We start from the raw sequence: 22,151 nt of genomic DNA, 5'->3' as shown, positions 1-22,151 counted from the left end.
ACAACTGCAATACTGCATCCACCATTTCTAAGTTCTAACAAAGATTATGACTTGTGGATCTTTAACAATCTTAGGAAAGGCTTTTTTGGTAAGAGGAATTCTACTTTCAATAGTAAAGTGGTAACAAAGAGAGGTCTTACAAAAAAAAAGTCATGAACATAGCACCAAAATATACAAAAGATCTTTCAAGGCAAAGAAAGAACAACTCAAAAGCTTCTAAGGTTTCACATACACCTTAAAAAAGCTACTTCGTTTATAATACTAATCTCCATCAACATGATGCTTATATATACAACATATATATTCCTCTGTTTCAATGAGCCGGATGAGGAACCGCATTGTGCGCACGATGAGCCTGAAGGATACAAGCACAGTGCACAGTTGTTAAGTTCAGACAACCGCTCATGACAAGCGAATGCCTTCCTGAACATGTGTGAAGCGCGGGAAAGGAATCACAAACAGCTTGAACCGCTGAAGGTGTGAGGGCAGTGCATTGGCTAATGTTGAGACTTCTCAGTCCTTCTTCATCGTATTTGCCTTTCTTTACTGATTTCCATGAACCCGGTTTGTTCTTTACCCCGCTTTGAGCTAACGAGTACATCGCCCTGTCTGTTATGTTTCTGCAATAGTATAACCCCAGTGACCTCAAGTGGACACACCAGTCTGCTAGAGCTACCACACTCTCATCTGCAAAATATTACATGACAAAACCAAATTGGGTCTCAAGATCAATGGCTTTCTGAGTCCATCTATAACAACCTACTAGTTTTGTTTAGTTCAATGCAATTATCAAATGATAGTGCTCGGTAGAGGAAAAACTCATGATCTTAGCTTCGAATAAGCTTAACTATGTGAAGTACCTGTAATTAGAACACAGCCACAGAGGTCAAGGGTCCTGAGATCTGGACAGCCATAAGCTAAATTCATTACCCCATCATCACTGATATTCTCACACCAGCCCAAGTTTAGTGACTGCATCTGATTGCAGTTATTCCCAATTGCCTGCACACATCAAGATGAAAAAGTTCTATCAACTCTGCCACTATTATGACCGAAGGAGCAAAAACAAGATTGGGAGAGAACATTAAAGAAAAACAAAGATTCACCTCCAAGGCATTGTCAGTTACAGCTTTGACACATCCGCAAAGATTCAAAACTTTAAGCTTTCTGCATAATCTGGTCAAATACGCAATAGCAGTGTCACTGAATGAAGTGCAGCCACTAAGGTTGAGTTTTGTGAGGTCAGGGCAACCATGAGCAAGTGCATAAAGTGAACGATCTGTAATTTTCAAGCTTTTGCTGAGATCAAGTTCTTGTAACTCATGGCAGTGATTTGCTATGGCCTCCACTGCATTGTCCTCTAGTTGCGGTTTGTCCTGCCTCAGTATTAAAGTCTGCAGCTTTACAAACTTGGGAGCAAGAGAAAGAACCAAGCTGTTCATGTTGTTGTTACACCTAGTATAAAAATAAGAATCAACATCAGAGAGTGAAGACAAAAATCATTGAATACACGTGAAGTGGAAAAAAAAAGCTTCTAGTGGTTCAAAGATTCAAGAGTGATTCTCAGACCACTCTTCTGGACTAAAGAACTTGGTTTCACCTCCTAATGAAAACTGATCCATCATCTTAAAGAGTTCCATCAAAAAGTTAAACAGCTTTTTTACTTTCTTCAATCTAACCAAATCAATCATATATAAACTGCAAAAATGTTCCTCAAAACAAAAGCAACAAAAAAAAAAAAAAAAAATCTGATCTTTACACAAATCAACATGAACCTAAGCCACAAGATGTAATAAAGACTCTAGAAACTCAAGTCCTACTTCAAATCCAAAACACCAGAAGAGATGAGAGTGCCCTAAATACAAAAAGGGTTTATAGGTTAGAGAAAAATTCATACCAAGAGAGACGGAGACGAGTGAGGCCAAAAGAGAAAGCATCTCTCCAGCCACAGCAAACACCAGAAGCAACAATGACATTACGATCATCAACAAGGGAAAGGATCCTCATCAGAAGCTCCACAGGGATGTCTCTCCACTCTTTGATCGAGATTCCTTCCATCTTCATCTTCTGAAAACACTGGTCCAGCTCCATGGATGCTTCTCCTCCCATCACCATCTTTGTTTAATGAGTAAAATGAAGCGGTGTTCTTGATCCTATCACCACAAAGGAAAGAGAGAGGGAGAGAGATAAAGATAGGATGGAGAGAGAGAGAGAGTGAAAAATCTGACATTTATCGATTAAAGTTCCATAGTTTGCTCTGGTTTCTAGATTTTTCCAGAAGTGAAACAATATTCCTCCATTTGAAAAAAAAAAATTGTTCTTTTCGAGTATTGTAAATTCAGTGACTAAAGAGGAGAGGATTTGCTACAAAGAAAAAATAACACTCTCAAAAGAAAAAGATCATACCTTTGAGGCTTTGAATTAGTTTCTTCGTCCCTCTTTCTGGGTTCTTTGTTGTTTCCTTCGACTATTATTTGATTATATTTGTTCCTTTGAAGTATTTCACAGAGTTAGAAGAAGATAACAACAAGAGAAGAAAAAAATAAATGAGAAATAAAATGGAAGGAAAAGAGGCAGGAGAAACGTGTGGGTAATGCTTTATGACACGTGTAATATAGTGACTGGCTGATACGTGAAATGCAGTATATTGATTTTATTTCTTTTTTTTTTGGGCAAAGATATCGAAAATGCTTTGAATAGATTCCAAGCAAACTGAACATTCATTGAATTTATAAATTTTAATATGTGAAAAATACGATAATAGTTTTTAAGAAACATTATGATTAACTGAATTGATTTGGTAATGGTGTTTGTTATGAAGGAATTATTCTTTGAGTAATAAAATAGAAGAAAGGAGATGCGTGAATGTGTGTGTCAAAATCAAAAAGTGGACAACTGTTGTTTTTGATAAAAATCGAAACCGCAACTTATGAGGTCCACTCATTTTTCTGAAGGTATATATGCACCCCAAATTTTAAGTTATTGGATAACTTTCAAAGACAATCACATACTATTTTATGATCATATTAGGAAGATGACATTTGGATTCACTTGTGCAATAAACAAAATAAGAAGATGTCATTTGGATAGGTAGGCACGTTTTTTTTCTTAACGATTAACGAAGCCCTCACCAATTCTCCAGCACCCTCAAAATGCATAAACATTCACTCATTTAATTAGCTTATTTTTATATTTATGATTAAGGCCACTATCTCCGGTTTGAACCGGTTAAGGGTCAGCCGGACCATGAAAATAACATTCTCAAGGCCATTTCATGATGCTTCAAATGCTGGTCTCTCTACATTCATAGTCGATTAGTATTCGATTCGTGGGCAATATAAATAGTTTGTACTGAGAAGTCGATATCTACACGATAGACAGATACATCATGATTCATATATGTGAATGAGATCTTCAACTTCACAGTTCCTCTATATTCAAATATGAAAACCAGGAGGATAATCTTGAGGTTGTTTCTCTACTAATTCCTTTAAACCAAGTTCTTGCTCTTCTAGGTTCTTCGGTTTAACATCATATACATCGTTAAACAACTCTGTCAATGGTTGTTTCTCCCACTTCTCCGCAGCCTGAATCGCTTGCAGAAGCTACAAAACTCACAACTAAAACGGTTAAAATAACTTCAACCTTAACATCAAGAATGTAGCGGTTTTCAGAATCTCTACCTGTTTTCTTGCGTTAGATCTTAGCTTGGATTCATCTTCCTCACTCCACCATCCGTTATCCTCGACCCATTTCCTGAATCTATTCACAGGGTTTCTCGACATTTTCCAGTACTGTATTTCATCAGCCGCCCTGTACTTAGTTGAATCATCTGATGTAGAATGATGTCCTACTCTATATGTCATCGCCTGCCACAAAAAAAATGCAACAACCATCTCATTTCACCAAAGTCAAAAGTTGTAAACGAGATAAATCTCTAAAATTGATTTTTACCTCAATGAGAACAGGTCTTTGTTCTGTTACAGCCATTTCTCGAGCTGAGCGTACCGCAGTATAAACCGCGAGTGCATCATTACCGTCCACACGAATGCTTCGGATTCCGTAAGCTTGACCTTTCACAACAATTCCATCACCTGTAATCAAACCACATAAGCTCACAGTTAAACAGAGGATTTGTTTTTGGTCTCTTTTGTAATGAAAAACAGAGGAAAAGTTAGTTTCATACTTCTAAATTGTTCTGAGATATGAGTACTAATCGCCCAACCATTGTTCCGACAGATAAACACAACCGGAGCTTCCATTACTGCCGCGAAGTTCAATCCGGCGTGGAAATCTCCCTACTCCCCAACCAGACCACAAAAAAAAACTATATGAATTTTCAATTCATGAAATTCTGATTCCTATTCAAGAAACGAGAATTGAAGATTACTAAACCTCGCTTGTGCCACCATCTCCAATGAATGTTACTGCACAAGCGTTCTTCTTGTCCATTTTCAGAGAATAACCAACTCCAGCAGCTTGAGGAAGTTGCGTGCTGAAGAATCAACATCACAAAAAACATTTTCAGCAAAAACACAAAAACAAAAGAACAATCAAATGATTAATGTTCAGAGATTCTTACGCGATTGGAGAGGAGATAGTGAAGTAATTGAGACGATTGGAACCGTAATGAATCGGCATTTGTCTGCCTTTGCCATAATCAGCTTTATTCCCAAAACACTGATTAGCAAACTCCTCCAACGTGAAGCCACGCCATAGAAGAACTCCAGGCTCTCGGTACTGTACCAAACATTGAAATTCCCGGTTAAAAACAAAACCGAACCAAATGTGATTAGAGCTTTAAACGCACAACGGCTTACTTGAGGTAAAACGACATCGTCAGGACTGAGTGCAGCTGCAGAAGCGATGTTAATGGCTTCTTCTCCGACAGAAGTAAGATAAAACGAGATTCTTCCTTGACGTTGAGCTTCGTAGAAGATGTGATCCATTACTTGTAGCGTCGCCATCTGTTCGTACATTCTAACAGCGAGTTTCTCGCTCACCTTTTCAGTCAGAAATTATATCGGTTAGTGCTAAACCGAACTTAAACCAACTCTAATTTACATTTCTCGAAATTGCTGTACCGGAATAAAATCGCTATCGGGGATGATTCGTCCGTCCTCGTCAAGAACCCGGTAACACGGAATTCTCCGAGAAGATGATTCCGGTATGAATTTCATTTCAGATGTGTAACCGACTTTGCCTCCCGGAAAATCCAATTCCTGGAGAATTTCAAATACGGTTTACTGTGTGTAAAGATCAAAAACTATTGGGGTATACGTAAGAAAGTTCAGTAAGAAGAGGGATCATAGTGAAAATTACTATAGACTGCTCTGACTAAATGAATGAGACGTACACGTACTCAAATCAACTAAGACAAAGTGGGACCCATACAGCACTTGATTTAGTATATTATTCATACGTGTAACTTGTGGTCCTCACTTTTAACTGTTGTTGTTGTTGTTGACTTGTTGTTATGTAATGTAGTAATGTACTATGCGATACCATACCGGATCAAAACCGACAACCAAGTAAATTTGTAAAAAAATAATTTTGTTTATTAAAGACTTTGATAAATCTATAAAATATTTTTTACGTTCGAACTTTTGAGATTTATAGCAAGAATTTTTATCTTAGGCAACCAGTTTCACCTAAATTTGGTTCTAATTTCATTTTTATATCTTAAAATCCAAGAAAATGATGAACCGGATTAAAAGCCTTTAAACCGAAGCATCTGCTTTCAGAAGAACTAATTTAATTATTTCTTTCTTTAAACAATTGAAAGACTCGTGCGTGATTCACAGCTAATCTTTATGAACTAATTCCCAAATTAAAATAACAACTACAACACCACGTGATAAAGTAGGATTATCCAAAAACCAAATAAAAATACCTGACCATCGTCTTCATCAATCTGAACCAAATGATCAGGCTGTGTCTCCACAGCCGTAGACTCGTGACGGAGGCTAGCGACGGGACTCAAAAACGACGTGGAAGATAACTGAGAAGTTGTTGAAAAGAAGATCGGACGAGGAGAGTAATCGCATTTGTTGAGAATCGCCGACAAATTCAGATTATGTCTCAAGCTAGAAACAAGGTTTTTGGATCTAGCAAACCAGATCGCCATGTCTGCCAAAAATAAGGACAAGAGAAGAAGAGGAGAAGAAAATGGAGAAGAGTAGACGAAGAAGAAGAGAGAAGTTGTCGTTTTTAACGATGTTTAAGGGCAAAGGATTAGAAGGACGACAAGTGCATGTATTTCCTTGTCGGACTTGACATGTCATCCGTATCCATCTCCAACTTTTTTTTTTCTTAGAAATGATTATTTATTTAGCTTCCTCGCTTTTGGGATTTTTCGTTTTTACACTAATTATAGTGGACAAAATACTATTGAAAGAAAAAGAAGAAAAGAAAATTAAAATGAAATATTGAGAGAAGTTGTAACACCTACACATAGCAAATCATTTAAAGATTTTTCAACAACCAAACCAAACTGTACTTGAGCTTTTTATTGATTTTTGATCTTTATCCAACGATAGCAAATTTGTAAAGTCACCTACTTGCGTGTCATTTATATTTTTCTTTGAATTTGCCATGACGTCCGTGAAAAAAAAAGATATTTATTGATAGATACCACGTGAAAACATTTTTTTCCATTTTTAGATTAGTTGAAAGTTACACAACAATCACCAGAAAGGATTTTATATATTTTTAGATGGTGGAATTGTTATATAAAGAGACTCATTGGTATGTAACATCTAACCTAACAGTAAAGCTTTCTTGGACCTAAACTTGTATTTATGGATTGGACTAACATCATCACTAATAGGGAGTTAGTTAGAGATTACCTCTGTTTCCTATCACTACAAGAAAAATGGTTTTTCGTAGCATCTGAATAATGCTATCTAACTATTCCATAGCGTTTTGACAAACGCTGTGCCTGCTCCCGTCATAATAGGTCCGCCGCTTTCGATAGCGGTTTTTAGCACTACTATCGTATCTTAGTCAAATATAACGATTTCTTTATGTCATTGTATATTTTACGATAGCAATTATATTTTATTACAAATTGTTTTATTCATTTTATATATGTAACAATTCTTGTAATTGTTTTCTAGGTTTTATTTTTTGATTTTTTGGATAATTTGACAAATTAAAGATAAATTTCATACTACTCTTGTTTTTAACTTCTCAATTCTTCACACCCTTAGACCGCTTGGACCTCAATCTTTGAAACGTCTTCTCCAAAATCATCATCATTATTAGCTTCCTCCTTTGCCAAGAGCTAAACAACAAAACAAGACCAAAAAAGAAACGTGAAGACTCAAACTTTGTGTAAAAAGAATCTAGTAAGTGGTAATTTCGTAGAGAAAACAAAGTTCATATTCAGATCCAAAACACACAAACACGAATTGCTTTTAAATCATAGCTTTGTCGGCATGAGTAGAATAAATGGATCTATTGAGTGAAAAAAATCACATCAGCTCAATTCAATTAATCAACATAACTCATAACAAACTGAAAAAAATTAAACCTTGAGGAACGAGTATGAGGAAGAAACCTAATCAATTCTCTAGTAGAGATGATTCTCCAAAACTGAGACTAACAACCACCGCCATCTCTAGCGCCCAAAATTGAATCTGCATAAACCATATGATCAGAAGCAGGAGCGACCTTAAGAACTCTCATCTGAAAACAACCAGATCTGAGAGTGAGAGGAAGATCGAATGAAGATAAGTATAGAGAGAGAGACGACAAGAGTGACTCAAAGGAGAAACTTACATTTAAAAAAACAAAATCAAGATACCAAGACTTGAAAGCACTTGCTGGCGCTGCTTCGAAGAGAGATGAAGGTGGATATGAGGAAGAAGAGGCTCCGAACAGAGATGATGGTGTAACAGTCGATTGAAGCGCATGTTAAGAGGCCGGTGAAGTTGCGGACGAAGCAGGATCCGAAATGGTGGATCCTAAACAACCAAATCTGGAACTAGGGTTTGAGGATTTGGTGAAAGAAAAAGATTGGGAAGTGGTAGATGAAGCGGAAGAGGAACCGACGATGGGTAAATGATGTGGAAGTGCAAACGAGAAATTGATTCACTCAATTGATTTTCGCTCAAGTAGAAGATAATCGATGTTTTCATATGCTCTCTATCTTGTTTCTCTCCTTTTCACCTAGTTAAGGAGCAGCCACCGAAATGTATTTTAGTTCACAGATAAAAATAAGTCAAAAAATTTTGTACCAAAAAACATTGGCGGCCATGAAAAATAGAGGCGGGCACTAAATAATTATTAGGGTTAACTCCTCTATGGTAACGTTTTAAAAATTGTATGTGCTATTACAGCGAATGTTAAAAACATAAAATAAGCGGAAGTCCAATATTTTTACGAGTCCAATATATTATAGCATTTATCTATTTAAAAACGCTATAGAACAATTAGGAATAAGTCAACAATAGCAAAATACACATAAACGCTATTCTGTAATGCTATTAAAACTAAATATTCTTGTAGTGTATAGACATATGGTTAAATTTGTGTGTTTCGTATCTATAAATGTGGGAACAGAGTTACTGACTTCAGATTGTCGTTGATTTTGTGAATGCATGCATCTCTTAACTGGTTTGTGTGATATGCTCTCCTTTGAGCAAATTCCACATTATTTAATGAACATGTCGCTAGTCACTACAATTGTTCAATTTGTTGAACAAACCAATTTCCTCAAATTCATGCTCACAGCTGATTTGTAGCATAAATCCTGGTACCATCAAGTTCCATGCCATTACATCTAATTGTACCATTGTGTCAAACACATTTTCAATTTAACTCAAAGTTCAACACTTCATCTGAGTTAAAATCGATGATATTCATCATAGCAAACTAAAATAATTCTGTTCCAATTCGGTAGTACTTTCTCAAATTGAATAATTTCATAGCTAAACTCACTCGGAAAATAATAATCTAAGTGTTCAAGTTAACCTGAAAATGTGCCTACCAAAAAAAAGTTAACCTGAAAATGTTTTATCACCGATTTAAGTACGAAATAGTGTTTGAAATTTAGGATTCGATATCTTATTAAAATGGTTAAATGTGAATATTGGATTATACGAATTTTAAGATAAAGATAACAATATAAGGAAGCCTAGACAAGTCTCCATCCATATTTTGTTATTTGTGTTCGCCAGATTCCATGGTTCCAAGTCCAACTGCAACGGCTGGAGTCCTCCCACATATTCCAAGACATTTGAGACACTCTGCAACAATGGAAGTGGGTAGACAGTGCTTATGGCACAACAATTGGCACTCTTTGTCCGACTTTGCATCACCTCCCATCGTAATTAACGCCATTAGTAGCATCGTGATCCACACCACACTCATGATCTTCATCCTCATTTTGTTTGTTTTCTCTTCTTATTTTTATTTTTTTACAAAAGTAAATTCTATAGGTTATATTATGATTGATTTAGATTTAAGATTTACCTATATTTATACTGCTCATCCATTCAAAAGCATACTAAAAAATAGAAAATAGTTGACACATGGAGTTCTACCATTTATTGGCCATATTTATACTTTGTCAAAGATTTTTTTCATATTTAAAATTAATTAAATTATTGGTATTCAGACAAATTAAAAATGGTGATTTACTGAAACTTATAGTACTAATTATAAAAAGTTCATCAATATCTAAAATTGTGTAATGCTAGATTTTCTGTTATATTTTTATTTATATGATATGATTTTTCCTATTATAGATTTACAAATTACATGTCCAAATTTACCACACAGAAAAGAAAAAGAAAAAAAAATCATGTATTTATCCCACATCGGAACTTTGGTAGGTTTTAGTTTGTGTATATAAACACAAAGATGAGAGCAAATTAATTGTGTTCGTAGAAAGGAGAGATGGTTGGCATCTCCTCTGACAGAGACGGGATTGACCTTCGGGTCCTTCGAACACATCCGGTTAAGGCTCTCCACTTTCGGGTGGATCTTACCCAATTTTTTTGGGCCTTTTTTTAGTCTTTCTAAGATTTTTTTTATTGGGCCTCTCTGTACTCAATTTCATGCTAATTCTAATTTTATTTGGAACAACATCCCAAAGTCAATTCTCTCTGTCTTTCATAACTAAACTATAAACGAGGAGCACGTTAAGATTCCATAGAAATCTGCGACGGAATACACAATAAAGTAATGAAACACGCAGTTTATCTTGTCATCTAGTACTAAACACGCTTAATCGTCGATTATGCTTTTCACAAAAATCAAAAGACTATTTACATCACAAAAGCCAACGCTCCTAAAAAGACAGAAATATCACCATTTGTACAACTATTTATTGTAATACTACTACTAAGGATCTACTATTATCGTGAAACAAATAAATTCTTTTAACGTGTTTAGTTTTCTAACCTGTTTAAGTGTGAGCATATGCACGAACATCAATTGATGACAATTGACGAGTACTAATCAATGTTATCAATTACTACTCCTCTAGAAGATTTTATGTGCCAAAACAGAAAAGAAAAGGATGACTTTTTAGGGAAAGATGATCTAGAAGCACTTGACTTTTAAGAACTCCAATCCCTTAAGTAAACAACACTTCCTCAAATCCGGTACGAATACGATCTGCAAATTAAATTAAACCCCAAATTGGACAGCTACAACAACGTCCTCATATTAAATAGGGACTATTTAACCACTCTGAGAACAACGTGACGTTCCTATATTAAAGCCCAATAAAGATTTTTAGTAGCAAAAAAAAACTTTATTTCTCTTAGAAATACAAAAAACCTTATAAATTCCAGTATTATATGCATAGAACGGGTCTAGCAAGATTTCTTTTTTGTTTGTTTCCCTTGTTAATTGTTTATAAACTTGTTTCTCAACAAAACTCAAGTTTTTAAAAACTCCAGTCTTGCAAAATCATCAGAATGTTAGATCCTTCAGCTAAATCCTTCAATACCCATTTGTGTTTTCCAAGTATTCCGAATGATGATCACTCAGATTCCGGCGTCTGTTCACCTACTTTGTGGAGAACCAGTCCGCCGGAGAGTCCTCCTTTTCACCGGCCGGAAGATTACTGGAGTCTTTCACCGGATTCTAAAGCACAAGCTATTGCTCGTGGTCAACGGGAGCTTATGGAAATGGTTAGTAAGATGCCTGAGTCGTGTTACGAGCTTTCATTGAAGGATCTTGTTGAAGTGAAGGTGAATCAAGAGAATGAACGGAAGGTGTTCGATGAATTGCCTAAGAGAACAATTAGGCAGAATAAAGTTGTGAGGAAGACGAAGAGTGATAAACGGATTGATCCGAAAAGGAGTGGAGGAGGAAACAATAGTGGGTTTCTTCTCAAAATGATGTTTCCGGTTAGTTTAGGAACTAAGAAAGATACGACGAAGAAGAAGAAGAAAAAGGAGGAGGCTTGTAAGGTTTCGCCGAGACCTTCGATCTCCGAGGAGACTGTGAAAGCAGAGGATAAAGAATGGTGGAATAGAATGTCTGAATCTAGCACAAAGAGGAGTGGTAGTAGCAGTAGCAACAACAGTAATAGGAGCCGAAGCAGCCTTAGGTATGTTTTCAAACTTAAGATTAAAAGCTTTCATCTTTCATATCTTACTTACGCAATACTACTTGGATTTGCTTTGCTAATCAGATTTGCTCTAATTCATTGGATTTGCTTATTGTTAAAATCTTGATGATCATCTTCCTCTAGAGTTATATACTTCGTGTAAAAGAAAGTTTTTTGTTTGCCAAGAAAGAAAAAGATTACTTTTGAACTGTTTTTCATCACGTGATTCCTTTACAATCTTGTTGCTTGTATGAAAATGTTGTTGTCAAGTTTAAAGACCTTTTGACAAATATTGTGAATGGTGTGATTGAAGAATATCTCCCCCTTTAATAATGAAACTCTCTAGGTTATAATCCTAAGTAAAGTTAAGATTCAGGACTATCTATGGAATGATTCCTACTCGCGTTCATTGCCATTTTTATTGAAACTTTTGGGGATTGATGTTTGAAACTGTCTGATGTATATTGCAGGGATGAAAAAAGTAGCTGCTTCTCTTTTCTTACATTCAAGAGACTAATTCCTCAATATCTGAAACAAAGCTTTCTTGGCTTAAGAAGCAGAGCTTGATAACCGCAACACTCGAGTCTGCGTTTTGCAGTCTAACCTTATGAGGAACAGCTCTGAGAACAGACACGAAGATGATCACTTTTCGGATAAATTTTTGCTTCTGCAATAGCTTATGTATCCTTTTGGATATGGTTTTAAATTCTGTAAATAGAGAGATTAATGTGCAATCTCTCAAATCTTGGATTTTGAATTCTAATGTACAGTGGTGTTTAGGTTCTACTTGATTATTTTTTACCTTTAGTTATTAAAAGCCTAAAAACTAATAATAATAATCTTTGCCTTAAAAGGAGTGTCATTTTTTTGTTCAAAGAGAAAGCTGATGTGAAAATAACAGAGTGGTCCCATTGTGGACTTATGAGACAGAATATTTGTTTGGAGTTGTTGTTCTGTCCAAACGCGCGTGTATTGCGTTTGGAAAACGCGTTTACTTGCGGTTCGCGATATAAAAAAAAAAGTCAACAATGAAAGCGATTTGGGTTTAAAATTAGGAAATTTCTTGGTATACAGTTGCTATTCGCTAATGATCGATCATTACTTACGACCTGAACTTTATTAGTATATTAATTTCACTAATGATAACGAAAAGAATAATTACGATTCTTTTTAGTTTCCGTCACCGACTGTTACTTTAGCATATAGTAAGACAAAAGCCAAAACACAAAGAAGTCGCAGTTGATTTATGGGCGGCTAAGGCTGATGATGACCTGACACAAAACTCCGATCGTGTTCGAATACAAGTTTAGATTTTTCCGACAACCCTTTTAATTATTTCAATATTCTCGATCTTGATACGCATAAATCTTAGCTTCGTCTATCATCTGTTCTCAAGTTTAGGAGTCTATAGACAGGTAAAGGTCTTTGCTTTTGTTTTGGTTCAATTATGATCTCTCTTTATGTTGTGTTCTCCAGATGTATGTATACACAATATGGGTTTAATTTGAAACTCTTTCCAATACTTTGTTTGATTCATACTTTCTTAATTGTGTTGTGTCCTTCAATTCCAGTTTATTGGATTTGGTAATTTGCTGGCTTAATCTGTCCTGTGTATCCATTGAATTGCCTTCTTTTAAGGGTTTGTTTTATAATTGAATGCTTCTGGCTTCGTGATCTGGTCTAATTTACAAGCTGGTTTGTGAATTTTGAGAGGCCATTGTTTGTTTTCAGAGTTTGATCGCAGTGATGTTGATTCAGTGTTTGATTTTCAACTTGCTTGTTGTATCTGGAATTAAGAGGTTATATTAATGGTGTTTGAACCTGTGTTTATACTTATAGGGAAATTGGAGCTTTAGGGTTTGATTGAAAAAGCGATCTTGCGATGGCGAATAATGCGGCTGCTTGTGCTGAGAGGGCTACGAATGATATGCTGATTGGTCCAGATTGGGCTATCAACATTGAACTGTGTGACATTATCAACATGGAACCAAGGTAAAGTCGTTTGAATGACGATAGTCGATAGAGATCTTCAGCACCGCAGTTGAATTACTGATATCTAATTGAGTCTAGGCTAGGGTGCTTAAAGTTTTGACCTTGTTTTGTTTCTGTAGTCAAGCAAAAGAAGCAGTGAAGGTGCTCAAGAAACGGTTAGGAAGTAAAAATTCTAAAGTCCAGATTCTTGCTCTTTATGTGAGTGTTTATCTTTTTATTCATTGTTGGATACAATGCTTTGGATTGTACTGATCTTCTCATTCGTGAATACTCGGGGGGTTGGTTCAGGCTTTGGAAACTCTGAGTAAGAATTGTGGCGAGAGTGTGTACCAGCTCATTGTTGACCGTGATATTTTACCTGATATGGTCAAAATAGTGAAGAAAAAGGTTTTTATTTACCATCTCTCACCTGCTTGTTATATTTTAATTCTGTTATCAAATCTTCTTAACCTGGAAATTTACCAACTAATTTATGCAGCCAGACTTGACTGTGAGGGAAAAGATACTTAGTTTATTAGATACATGGCAAGAAGCTTTTGGTGGAAGCGGCGGAAGATTCCCTCAGTACTACAATGCTTATAATGAACTTAGGGTATAGTACTCGAGCCTTTTATATATATATTAATAGTATGACTCCAAGTTTTGATAATCGTTTTGCCTTTAAAATACTTCAGTCTGCTGGAGTTGAATTCCCACCTCGAACCGAGAGCAGTGTACCGTTCTTTACTCCACCTCAGACTCAGCCTATTGTTGCTCAGGCCGTTGCATCAGATGAAGATGCTGCTATTCAGGCCTCTTTGCAAAGTGATGATGCTTCTGCACTCAGGTATACTCTTCTTGTAGAGTTTTCTATTCAAAGCTCTCTTTCTGTCCAATTATATTGTGTTCCGTGTCTCAAACATGTTATAGACTTTAGTATCTTCACTTTTTCAGCATGGAAGAGATTCAAAGCGCTCAGGGATCAGTTGATGTTTTGACAGACATGCTTGGGGCTCTTGATCCAAGTCATCCAGAGGTAGAATAGTAACATGATTAGATTTAATGGCTCTGTTGTTTGATCTGATTTGTAACACTCACTGTTCTAAATGCTGTGACAGGGTTTAAAGGAAGAACTTATAGTAGACTTGGTCGAGCAATGTCGTACTTATCAAAGACGTGTAATGACTCTGGTGAATACTACTTCGTAAGGATTCGTTTGTTTTCTCCTTCATCCTCCTGTTGTTTCCTCCATTTGATAGATTCTGTTAATAGTGAGAAAGATTCTCCTTCCTTTTTCCAGAGATGAGGAACTTATGTGTCAAGGGTTGGCACTGAATGACAATCTGCAGCGCGTTCTTCAGCACCATGATGATAAGGCAAAGGGAAACTCTGTTCCTGCAACTGCTCCCACTCCAATACCGCTTGTTAGCATCAATCATGCTGATGATGATGATGAGTCAGATGATGATTTTTCTCAGCTAGCTCATAGGTAATGTCCATCCCTGACTCATTTCAGTTGAATCCCAAGACTTGGATTGCTAGAATTCATTGAACTCATCTCTGCAGGTCGAAAAGAGAAAGTGCACGAGGGGCTGGACAAGGGAATTTCAACCCTATTCTTCCTCCTCCACCATCGACAATGAGGCCTGTACATGTTGATTCTGGTGCTATGGATTTCCTCAGTGGTGATGTCTACAAACCTCAAGAAACCTTCGAGAGTGTAAAGCCTCCGAGTACATCCCAATCATCAAACCATGACTATTCCGCTCCTATTTTTGATGAACCAGTTCCCCAGAGCAAATCCCCTGAGCAAGCTTTATTCACCAAACCAGTTTATGACCAAACTGAACAATTGCCTCCTGCTCCATGGGATACTCAGGAACCCAGGAAGTATCCACCCTCAATGTCTGCTAGAACCAACAAGAGACCAGAATACTTCCAGCATAGTGTTCCCCAACACTCGAGCAGTGGCTCTGAATCATCATACGATGATCTTGTGGGACAATCCCGGAATCTCTCTCTGAATCCAACAGCCTCTGCTGCTGCTGTCACACCACCAAAGAAAGATGATAAACCAGAGGATATCCTTTTCAAAGACCTGATGGAGTTTGCAAAAACCAGGACATCATCATCTTCTTCCTCCAAACCCAACAATCAGAACAACAAACCGTTTTGAGACCGAGCTAGCAGTTGTTGCTTTAGTAACAACTACTCTTTACTATTCTTTTTTTTTTCTTCACTTGTGTTGTTTCCTTTGATTGAACATGGATGATAAATACCGTGTTTCTTTTTTATCAAATAAAAAAAATAGTGAATATTTAGAGATCTGTTATTGGATAGAAATGTCAAAATTTTATTTTAGGTAAATTGCATTTGATACAAGTAAAATTCTAGGTTTTTGACAACACATGAAAGGAGAATACAAAATTTTCTAAAGTTTCTCTGTATAATCTAAATATTGATGGAAAGTAACAACAAAAAAGAAACAGAGTTTCTACCAATAAGCTCTTTGATCAAGTATTGGTTCCTCTAAGCAAGTCTAGTACAGATCTTACACAGATCAGTCCCATGGGAGAGAGCCAGGAAAAGGAGCTGAACCACAGTACCTGAACAATCCCCCTATTTCAGGGCAACCATTAGGGTAAGGTATACTCCTGTGGAAAGGGTCACGCTTCAGCTTCTTACGCCAAAGCGAACCAACACATCCGTATGGATCTTCTTGAAACTGAGATCTAACCATAGCCTCGCCTTTTAGAGCGCCTTCTTTGGATGATAGAGAAGCTGGGGTTCCTAAGTAGAAGAATCTTGATTCCGGAAATCCCATTGCTGAACGATGCAAATGCGCAAATCTCTTCTCCTTAAAATCATAACTCACTACCTGATCCAGGCATGAAGGATGATACATTAATATCACAAGAATGAAAAACCTTTCGCTTACTAAAGAGCGCGAAATTCGGAAGCAAAAGGCTTTACTGTTATGTTCTGTGGGTAAGAGCCTGTGAGCTCTCTGAATCGACAAACGCTAAAGAGAAGATTCTCAAAGCTGTCTCTGGCATGCTCTTCCGTCAATGCCCTCGACCTCACCTCATCCTTACCTGTCCATTAACACAACCCAAATACTCAAACCACATTTTTACCATCCAAGTCAATAAAGAGCAGAAACTAAACACAGCAGTTAAAACCAATAAGACTCACCAAACCATCCTTTAGACTCAGCGACAGCCCAATAACTCTGAGCTTCACTACGAGGTCCTGCGTCTTTACGAGTCTCTCCACCACTGAATAGAAGCAAAGACTCATCATCTTTCCCTGCAGCTTCAACACCTTCTTGTATATGACTCAAGAACGTTGCAGCCTGACCTGGATTCTTCTGATAAGACTCCAAGAACCACGAATCCTCCTTATCAACTTTACCGCAATCACTACTCGTATAAACAGAATGTCCAGCTACCATCACAAGGTTTTTCAGATTGGCAAATGGATAACCATCGTTATCCAAATCTTTCTTCTTATAATAAGTAACCGTTGATCCAAAATGGTTCTCGTAAATCGACGATAGAAGTATCAGAACTGTGATACCAAACGAGAGGCAAAAGATGAAAACGAGAATCGGGTGCAATTTGAACATGTGGTGAAGACGATTCCCGAGAGATTTGATCATTTTCGAAAACGAATTCTTTGGTTTTCTAGATTTTCTGATAGTTCCTGATTCTAAATCGAAATCACTACTTCTGGAGTACGCATGAAATGCCTTACTCGATCCAAATGAATAGTTTTTCATGATACAATCAAATCCAGAGCTCGAGACCAACAATGTGGCGGATTAAGCATAGCCAGATCAGATATAGGGAGACTAACTCGTGGGATCATCAAAATTCGAAATTTAAGAGAAAGATGGAGACTTTGCTCAAACCCAGATCATTGACTTTGAAGATAAATCTCGAAAACCATTAAAAGGGAAATTCGAGCACAACCCAGGTGAAAAAATCCAGAATTGAGACAGAGAATGTAACGGAAAACTAAAAAACTCACTGGGATTTGTTTCAGTTTCCGGTGAATTATAGGGAACCAGAAACAGAGTTTTGCTTCTAATCCGTTGACCAAGAGTGTGGGATTGTTCGTCGAACAAAGATCGAAGTTTTTTTTTTTTCAGGACAATTAACGATTTGAACAGTGGTAATAAGAAACTTCGGAGAGATGTTTTCGACGTGAGCGAGGAAGAGATCATGAACGTTTTAAGCCCAGATCCACATCTTGGTCCACATGTAATGTAACGGGTTTTTTTATCATCAGTTTCCTTAATTAAAATTTTATTTAATTTTATTATGTGAGGGTTAAAGAAAACACTATTATGCTTCATTAATCTCGTGTTCTTTCTACGATAAAACAAGATGTTATACGTGAGAACCTTAATTAGTAACTCGTATTGCATAAATTTATGGTTTTCACAACTATTAATCATAAAAACGATAAAAATTAGCAATACCAAAAACGATATTTTTATTTTTTTAGTACTGTTGCTTCTTACTTTTTAAAGTTTTTTTTAGTATCGTTTGTAATTTTGAATTGAATTGAGTTGTTTTTTTAGTCGATTTGCATTGGTTTAGTCAACAAATCATTGACAATGGCATCATGTCACATGTTTATTAATCCGGTGTTGTTATGTTAGTCGATTTGCATTGGCAATGGCATCATGTCGCATGTTTTTAATATTGCAATAGACTCCACACTAGCTAAGAGATATATGAGAGTCATTTGATTTGAGTAGAGTACTCTAAAAGCTTATACATGCATATACAGAAGAAATTACATCCATAAATCCATTTTACAGACATGTCGTATATGCATGTATATATATAAAAAAGGAGAAATCATTTTAGTTCGGATGACTAAACAAATAAATCTTACTACATATATAGATATATATACATTTTCTTAAATTAAAATTATCATTTGAGCGAAAATCCACTAAATAATTAAATTGTTGTTCGACCCATCACCTACATCGATCTTAATCTGCTCAACCCGTATTGCTCCTGAAAGAGAAAATAATGAAGCACCATGCTTATGCTAATTATTCAATATGTATGTACATCAAAAAAAAAAAATGAAATCGTATGAAGGACTTTCACTGTCTAATATATAAACCAAGATCAATTATATGTTAATGGTAATTACCAGAACAAAGTAGATTTCTTTGAGAATAGGTGTCAACAATGAGCTTAAGGTATCGATGTCTTCTCTTAAGGTATCATAACTCTCGTCTCTTGCACCGATCGCGTCCATGAACGTCTTGTTGTCAGGCACTAGCCTCAGACAAACCTTCATATTACATATTCCACACGATATTACATGTATGTTAGAAAAATTAATTTATATGTTTATAACATTAAAAATGATGGGATGATGCGATAAGAAAATGATGTTAGTAACTATGATATATAGCTAGAAGGAGAGTGATCATGCTGTGTACTTTGAAAGCAGCAGACGCGATCCATCCATGATGCGGTTTTAAAGTCGTCATGTAGCATTCTTCTACAAGTTCTTCCATTTTCGAAGACATCTCTTTCGACAACAATCGTAGTAAACCAGAAGTAAAATCCATTGTCCTATGTGATATATAGAATATAGTAAGAAACACACTTGATTAAGTACTAAAGAGTATATTAGTTAATCATTGGGTGTAGAAAATCACACATCTGTAGTTCCATTTTTTATGAAGTCCATAGTTGTAACTAGTACGTAGTGCTAATAGAGAGAATATGCGTGAAGGGCAAACTAACTATGAAAAGTGCAATTTATGAGTTAGACTACAATATCCTAATGTGTATGCATAGTAATTGTTATGAGAATTCTATAATTAATTAGTTGATAAAATTATACAGTGATTAATTTAGTGAATATTGTCGATGAAAAAAAGTAATCAAGGTAAATATACCTAGTGAGCCAAAAAAGAGCTCTACTGCAACTAGCAACCATCTTGGATGTTCCTTCCTCCTTTTCTTTCTTCAGAATCTCAACCAAATTGGAGTAAACACAAGAATCCGTTTCACAAACTTTCTCTAATCTCTACACCACCCAAATCAGTAAATAGCAAAAACATAAGTAAATGATGACAATTTAAGTACCCAAAAGAAGATAGCCATTTTATAGAAAGTCATTTCAAAATAGACTAAAGTCCTCATGAAAGCAACCAAATAAGGGATTATATAAGGCTGACATTAATTGAATTATTTGAAGAGATCTTTACCCAAAACAAAAGCACTGAGAAGATGTCTATGGGTATTGGCCATTCTTATCAGCATAAAAGTTTGATCAGATTTTTTTTTATATAGACATTTATTAATATTATTTTAGACCCACCTTACATACATACATGCATACGTACACATGATGTTGATGAGTTTCAAACAATAAAGAGGACAAATCAAAATAAAATAAAGGGTCTTGTCTTGTCTTTATATGCATGAAGTTACATTGTCTTTAGTTACCTGAATATTTTGATCAATGTCTTGTCTAAGAACAGCCATTGTCGGTCCTATCTTATCTGCAAACACCAAATTTAAACAAACAGTTCAGGACAATCATTAAGTTGTGCTTATTATGAACTTCATAGACAATTCAGATTCCTTAGGAAAACAAAAGCAATGAAGCAAATTAATGAGGATATATAATTTTCCAAGAAAAGTAGAAATGAAGATACCAAGAACTTGGATGATTAAGTTGCAGAAGGAGAGAAGAGGCCTCAAGGGTATATGTGTAGCTTGAGTGTTATCTGCAGGTTTAGTTATGATGAAAAGAGAGAGCTCTTCAATAGCGATTTGAAGCTCTGTCTTCTTCTTCTCCATCTCGTATCTCTTTCTCTTCATGATCTATTCTCTCTATTTATTCTTCGTGATCTTCTACTTTATCCCTCTTATTACAAGACCAGCGTTGTATATATATTAGTGTTAAACATATCGCTTTGACTTTAAATCATCAAGTATTTGCCCCTAAGAAAAATAACTTTAAATCATCAAGTTGGTGTTATCTTTTGTATTATAAAGAGAAGAAACAAATATAAGAAAATAAAAGGCATTCCACTTTAATACGTTAAATTTGTTCCTCGTTATTATATGATTGAAAGTAATAATATTGTTTTGGGTTAGAAGCGGAGACAAGTAAACTTCAACAGCAAAGACGGTCCATATATAACTCATATAATATATGTGTATATGGCATGAAAATAGTAATCGACTAATTATCGCTTAGATTCCTTAGATTATGATGATGGTGACCCACTTTTTGACCTCTAATTTTTGTTTTATGGTTCTTATCGATCCAAAGGTTTAAATATAATAGAATGGTTGATATTAACGATTAAACTAACTGTTGAAAACACTAATAATATTTGATTAGTGGGCTTAGGGTTCCGTTTAGATGTGCTGGTTGGTCATAAGGCATGCAAGGATGAAATAAAAGGAATCTTCTCTCAATTTCTTAATTATTTGGATTGTCAGCTCTTCGTTCATGTATCCAATCATTTGCACCACTATACACACTTATATTAGTGTATATATTTATTTTCATTAAATCGAAATGTGGTTTTGAGATATTAAATATTAGTTCATATACAACTTTAATTTGCTTCAAATTTACCTTACCTAATACGACAATTTCCTTTGTATCAAACATTACTTATCATACTGTACTTTAAATTAAAGATAAAATCATTAGTATAAGAACATACAATGAAAAGCTCTCAAACTAAGTACATTTCAACCATCATAAATCCACAATAAATAAAAAAAGCTCTCAAACGATTCAAACCTAACAAGGTTTTGTAAATTATTAAAACAAAAAAGGTTTTGATATATACTACCAAATAACTTAGTTTTTTCTATTTTAAATAATCTTCGACAATTTTTTTTTTTTTTTTTTCAAAAGTAAATATATTCTCATGTTGGTAATAAGAACTTATATATCCACATGATACGATAGTAATATATAAAAAAATTTAATCCAATCCTATCTCGACTGACGTACCACCGTATCATCATATTCATATATATGGTTGATTACTCGAGTTAAACCGTCGATGGACAAAATTAAACACGTACATGTGATTATTACATGATGGTTTATGATGATTTTGCTTTTCTTATTTCTTGTCCTTTTTTTTGCCACTAACATTATGATATTTTTTAATCGTATAGAAGTAAATTTTATTTGTATAAGACTATAACGTGAAGTACAGTAGCATATATGTAAGGTCTTCCTGAGACTATACATATATGTATCTGCTCTTTTATGATAATAATTGTATAAGACTATAACGAAAAAGAGAGAATATCCTTTTATTATAAATTTAAATTTATAACTTATAATAAGGTGGTTTATTATTTGAAAATTAAGTCCATACATTACACAATTTAGGACTCCATTAGTATGTATCTGCTCTTTTATGATAATAATTGATTTTTCTGTATAGAACATATGGTATTAATTAGTAGAGTCGTACTAATAATATTCTTATTATTATTATTATCATATATTGAAAGATATTCTTTATAATTCAAACAAGAAAACTTTATGAGAGATTAATTTATCTTAGCTACAACGAGTTCCAAAT

The 22,151-nt window shown here is 35.3% G+C and overlaps 7 protein-coding genes and 1 long non-coding RNA gene across 12 annotated transcripts; 2 read left to right on the top strand and 6 right to left on the bottom strand.

The window, feature by feature from the left end:
- Nucleotides 1–81: 81 nt before the first annotated feature.
- Nucleotides 82–2,528, bottom strand: LOC9326504 (F-box protein SKP2A). Of its 3 annotated transcripts, none has more exons than XM_021012023.1 (5): nucleotides 2,407–2,528; nucleotides 1,898–2,153; nucleotides 1,107–1,455; nucleotides 861–1,002; nucleotides 82–687 (listed from the first exon to the last, which is right to left on the bottom strand). In XM_021012023.1, the coding sequence occupies exons 2-5, from the start codon at nucleotides 2,113–2,115 to the stop codon at nucleotides 314–316; spliced, it is 1,083 nt and encodes a 360-aa protein (XP_020867682.1). In that variant the 5' UTR covers nucleotides 2,116–2,153; nucleotides 2,407–2,528; the 3' UTR covers nucleotides 82–313. The 3 variants fall into 3 exon arrangements, with proteins under 3 accessions (XP_020867682.1, XP_020867683.1, XP_020867684.1); XM_021012024.1 differs by having other exon boundaries at nucleotides 160–687; nucleotides 1,898–2,155; nucleotides 2,417–2,521; XM_021012025.1 differs by lacking the exon at nucleotides 2,407–2,528 and adding an exon at nucleotides 2,235–2,372 and having other exon boundaries at nucleotides 160–687.
- A 725-nt stretch (nucleotides 2,529–3,253) lies between these two features.
- Nucleotides 3,254–6,235, bottom strand: LOC9326503 (2-oxoisovalerate dehydrogenase subunit alpha 1, mitochondrial). Of its 2 annotated transcripts, none has more exons than XM_002890395.2 (9): nucleotides 5,894–6,235; nucleotides 5,085–5,222; nucleotides 4,821–5,003; nucleotides 4,583–4,740; nucleotides 4,396–4,495; nucleotides 4,187–4,298; nucleotides 3,955–4,094; nucleotides 3,684–3,869; nucleotides 3,254–3,605 (listed from the first exon to the last, which is right to left on the bottom strand). In XM_002890395.2, exons 1-9 carry the CDS (start codon nucleotides 6,125–6,127, stop codon nucleotides 3,438–3,440), a joined length of 1,419 nt encoding a protein of 472 aa, XP_002890441.1. In that variant the 5' UTR covers nucleotides 6,128–6,235; the 3' UTR covers nucleotides 3,254–3,437. The 2 variants fall into 2 exon arrangements, with proteins under 2 accessions (XP_002890441.1, XP_020867681.1); XM_021012022.1 differs by lacking the exon at nucleotides 5,894–6,235 and adding an exon at nucleotides 5,357–5,379.
- An 897-nt stretch (nucleotides 6,236–7,132) lies between these two features.
- LOC110225025 lies at nucleotides 7,133–8,309 on the bottom strand. 2 transcript variants are annotated; one of them, XR_002329447.1, is made up of 3 exons: nucleotides 7,783–8,309; nucleotides 7,535–7,689; nucleotides 7,133–7,285 (listed from the first exon to the last, which is right to left on the bottom strand). It is a non-coding gene; the product is annotated as an uncharacterized LOC110225025 (long non-coding RNA). The 2 variants fall into 2 exon arrangements; XR_002329446.1 differs by having other exon boundaries at nucleotides 7,562–7,689; nucleotides 7,783–8,293.
- Nucleotides 8,310–9,044: 735 nt separating this feature from the next.
- On the bottom strand, nucleotides 9,045–9,468 carry LOC9329223. The gene has a single exon (XM_002890394.2). The coding sequence runs from the start codon at nucleotides 9,388–9,390 to the stop codon at nucleotides 9,166–9,168; it is 225 nt and encodes a 74-aa protein (XP_002890440.1). The 5' UTR covers nucleotides 9,391–9,468; the 3' UTR covers nucleotides 9,045–9,165.
- Nucleotides 9,469–10,665: 1,197 nt separating this feature from the next.
- Nucleotides 10,666–12,380, top strand: LOC9329222. The gene is made up of 2 exons (XM_002893115.2): nucleotides 10,666–11,569; nucleotides 12,040–12,380. The coding sequence occupies exons 1-2, from the start codon at nucleotides 10,932–10,934 to the stop codon at nucleotides 12,134–12,136; spliced, it is 735 nt and encodes a 244-aa protein (XP_002893161.1). The 5' UTR covers nucleotides 10,666–10,931; the 3' UTR covers nucleotides 12,137–12,380.
- Nucleotides 12,381–12,765: 385 nt separating this feature from the next.
- LOC9326502 (TOM1-like protein 2) lies at nucleotides 12,766–15,891 on the top strand. Its single transcript, XM_021012383.1, has 10 exons — nucleotides 12,766–12,984; nucleotides 13,409–13,561; nucleotides 13,681–13,759; nucleotides 13,850–13,948; nucleotides 14,040–14,153; nucleotides 14,236–14,387; nucleotides 14,495–14,576; nucleotides 14,659–14,744; nucleotides 14,841–15,029; nucleotides 15,107–15,891. The coding sequence occupies exons 2-10, from the start codon at nucleotides 13,452–13,454 to the stop codon at nucleotides 15,714–15,716; spliced, it is 1,521 nt and encodes a 506-aa protein (XP_020868042.1). The 5' UTR covers nucleotides 12,766–12,984; nucleotides 13,409–13,451; the 3' UTR covers nucleotides 15,717–15,891.
- On the bottom strand, nucleotides 15,873–17,780 carry LOC9326501 (uncharacterized protein C57A10.07). The gene is made up of 3 exons (XM_021012384.1): nucleotides 16,736–17,780; nucleotides 16,514–16,635; nucleotides 15,873–16,418 (listed from the first exon to the last, which is right to left on the bottom strand). Exons 1-3 carry the CDS (start codon nucleotides 17,319–17,321, stop codon nucleotides 16,101–16,103), a joined length of 1,026 nt encoding a protein of 341 aa, XP_020868043.1. The 5' UTR covers nucleotides 17,322–17,780; the 3' UTR covers nucleotides 15,873–16,100.
- Nucleotides 17,781–18,252: 472 nt separating this feature from the next.
- Nucleotides 18,253–20,599, bottom strand: LOC9329221 (glycolipid transfer protein 2). Its single transcript, XM_002890392.2, has 6 exons — nucleotides 20,244–20,599; nucleotides 20,032–20,087; nucleotides 19,479–19,609; nucleotides 19,014–19,149; nucleotides 18,719–18,862; nucleotides 18,253–18,576 (listed from the first exon to the last, which is right to left on the bottom strand). Exons 1-6 carry the CDS (start codon nucleotides 20,407–20,409, stop codon nucleotides 18,541–18,543), a joined length of 669 nt encoding a protein of 222 aa, XP_002890438.1. The 5' UTR covers nucleotides 20,410–20,599; the 3' UTR covers nucleotides 18,253–18,540.
- Between the last annotated feature and the right edge of the window lie 1,552 nt (nucleotides 20,600–22,151).

This window comes from Arabidopsis lyrata, assembly GCF_000004255.2.
Source record: "Arabidopsis lyrata subsp. lyrata unplaced genomic scaffold ARALYscaffold_1, whole genome shotgun sequence".
In the NCBI taxonomy this organism is placed as follows: domain Eukaryota; kingdom Viridiplantae; phylum Streptophyta; class Magnoliopsida; order Brassicales; family Brassicaceae; genus Arabidopsis; species Arabidopsis lyrata.
The sequence above is the reverse complement of the archived record's forward strand: the minus strand, read 5'-3'. Positions and strand labels throughout refer to the sequence as shown.

What these genes read in the sequence shown, in the direction of transcription:
- LOC9326504 (XM_021012023.1), bottom strand. Translation starts at nt 2,115, where the DNA reads ATGGTGATGGGAGGAGAAGCATCCATGGAGCTGGACCAGTGTTTTCAG. An exon ending in ACTCGTCTCCGTCTCTCTTG is followed by an intron (nt 1,456 to 1,897) that starts GTATGAATTTTT and finishes TTTTTATACTAG; the next exon opens with GTGTAACAACAACATGAACA. An exon ending in TAACTGACAATGCCTTGGAG is followed by an intron (nt 1,003 to 1,106) that starts GTGAATCTTTGT and finishes TGATGTGTGCAG; the next exon opens with GCAATTGGGAATAACTGCAA.
- LOC9326503 (XM_002890395.2), bottom strand. Translation starts at nt 6,127, where the DNA reads ATGGCGATCTGGTTTGCTAGATCCAAAAACCTTGTTTCTAGCTTGAGA. An exon ending in GAGATGGTGGCACAAGCGAG is followed by an intron (nt 4,299 to 4,395) that starts GTTTAGTAATCT and finishes GTTGGGGAGTAG; the next exon opens with GGAGATTTCCACGCCGGATT. An exon ending in GATCTAACGCAAGAAAACAG is followed by an intron (nt 3,606 to 3,683) that starts GTAGAGATTCTG and finishes TGAGTTTTGTAG; the next exon opens with CTTCTGCAAGCGATTCAGGC.
- LOC9329223 (XM_002890394.2), bottom strand. Translation starts at nt 9,390, where the DNA reads ATGAGGATGAAGATCATGAGTGTGGTGTGGATCACGATGCTACTAATG.
- LOC9329222 (XM_002893115.2), top strand. Translation starts at nt 10,932, where the DNA reads ATGTTAGATCCTTCAGCTAAATCCTTCAATACCCATTTGTGTTTTCCA. An exon ending in AGGAGCCGAAGCAGCCTTAG is followed by an intron (nt 11,570 to 12,039) that starts GTATGTTTTCAA and finishes TGTATATTGCAG; the next exon opens with GGATGAAAAAAGTAGCTGCT.
- LOC9326502 (XM_021012383.1), top strand. Translation starts at nt 13,452, where the DNA reads ATGGCGAATAATGCGGCTGCTTGTGCTGAGAGGGCTACGAATGATATG. An exon ending in ATTATCAACATGGAACCAAG is followed by an intron (nt 13,562 to 13,680) that starts GTAAAGTCGTTT and finishes TTGTTTCTGTAG; the next exon opens with TCAAGCAAAAGAAGCAGTGA. An exon ending in TTTTCTCAGCTAGCTCATAG is followed by an intron (nt 15,030 to 15,106) that starts GTAATGTCCATC and finishes TCATCTCTGCAG; the next exon opens with GTCGAAAAGAGAAAGTGCAC.
- LOC9326501 (XM_021012384.1), bottom strand. Translation starts at nt 17,321, where the DNA reads ATGAAAAACTATTCATTTGGATCGAGTAAGGCATTTCATGCGTACTCC. An exon ending in TGAGTCTAAAGGATGGTTTG is followed by an intron (nt 16,636 to 16,735) that starts GTGAGTCTTATT and finishes GTTAATGGACAG; the next exon opens with GTAAGGATGAGGTGAGGTCG. An exon ending in CTTACCCACAGAACATAACA is followed by an intron (nt 16,419 to 16,513) that starts GTAAAGCCTTTT and finishes TGCCTGGATCAG; the next exon opens with GTAGTGAGTTATGATTTTAA.
- LOC9329221 (XM_002890392.2), bottom strand. Translation starts at nt 20,409, where the DNA reads ATGAAGAGAAAGAGATACGAGATGGAGAAGAAGAAGACAGAGCTTCAA. An exon ending in ACATTGATCAAAATATTCAG is followed by an intron (nt 19,610 to 20,031) that starts GTAACTAAAGAC and finishes TGGGTGGTGTAG; the next exon opens with AGATTAGAGAAAGTTTGTGA. An exon ending in AAGAAATCTACTTTGTTCTG is followed by an intron (nt 18,577 to 18,718) that starts GTAATTACCATT and finishes TTTCTCTTTCAG; the next exon opens with GAGCAATACGGGTTGAGCAG.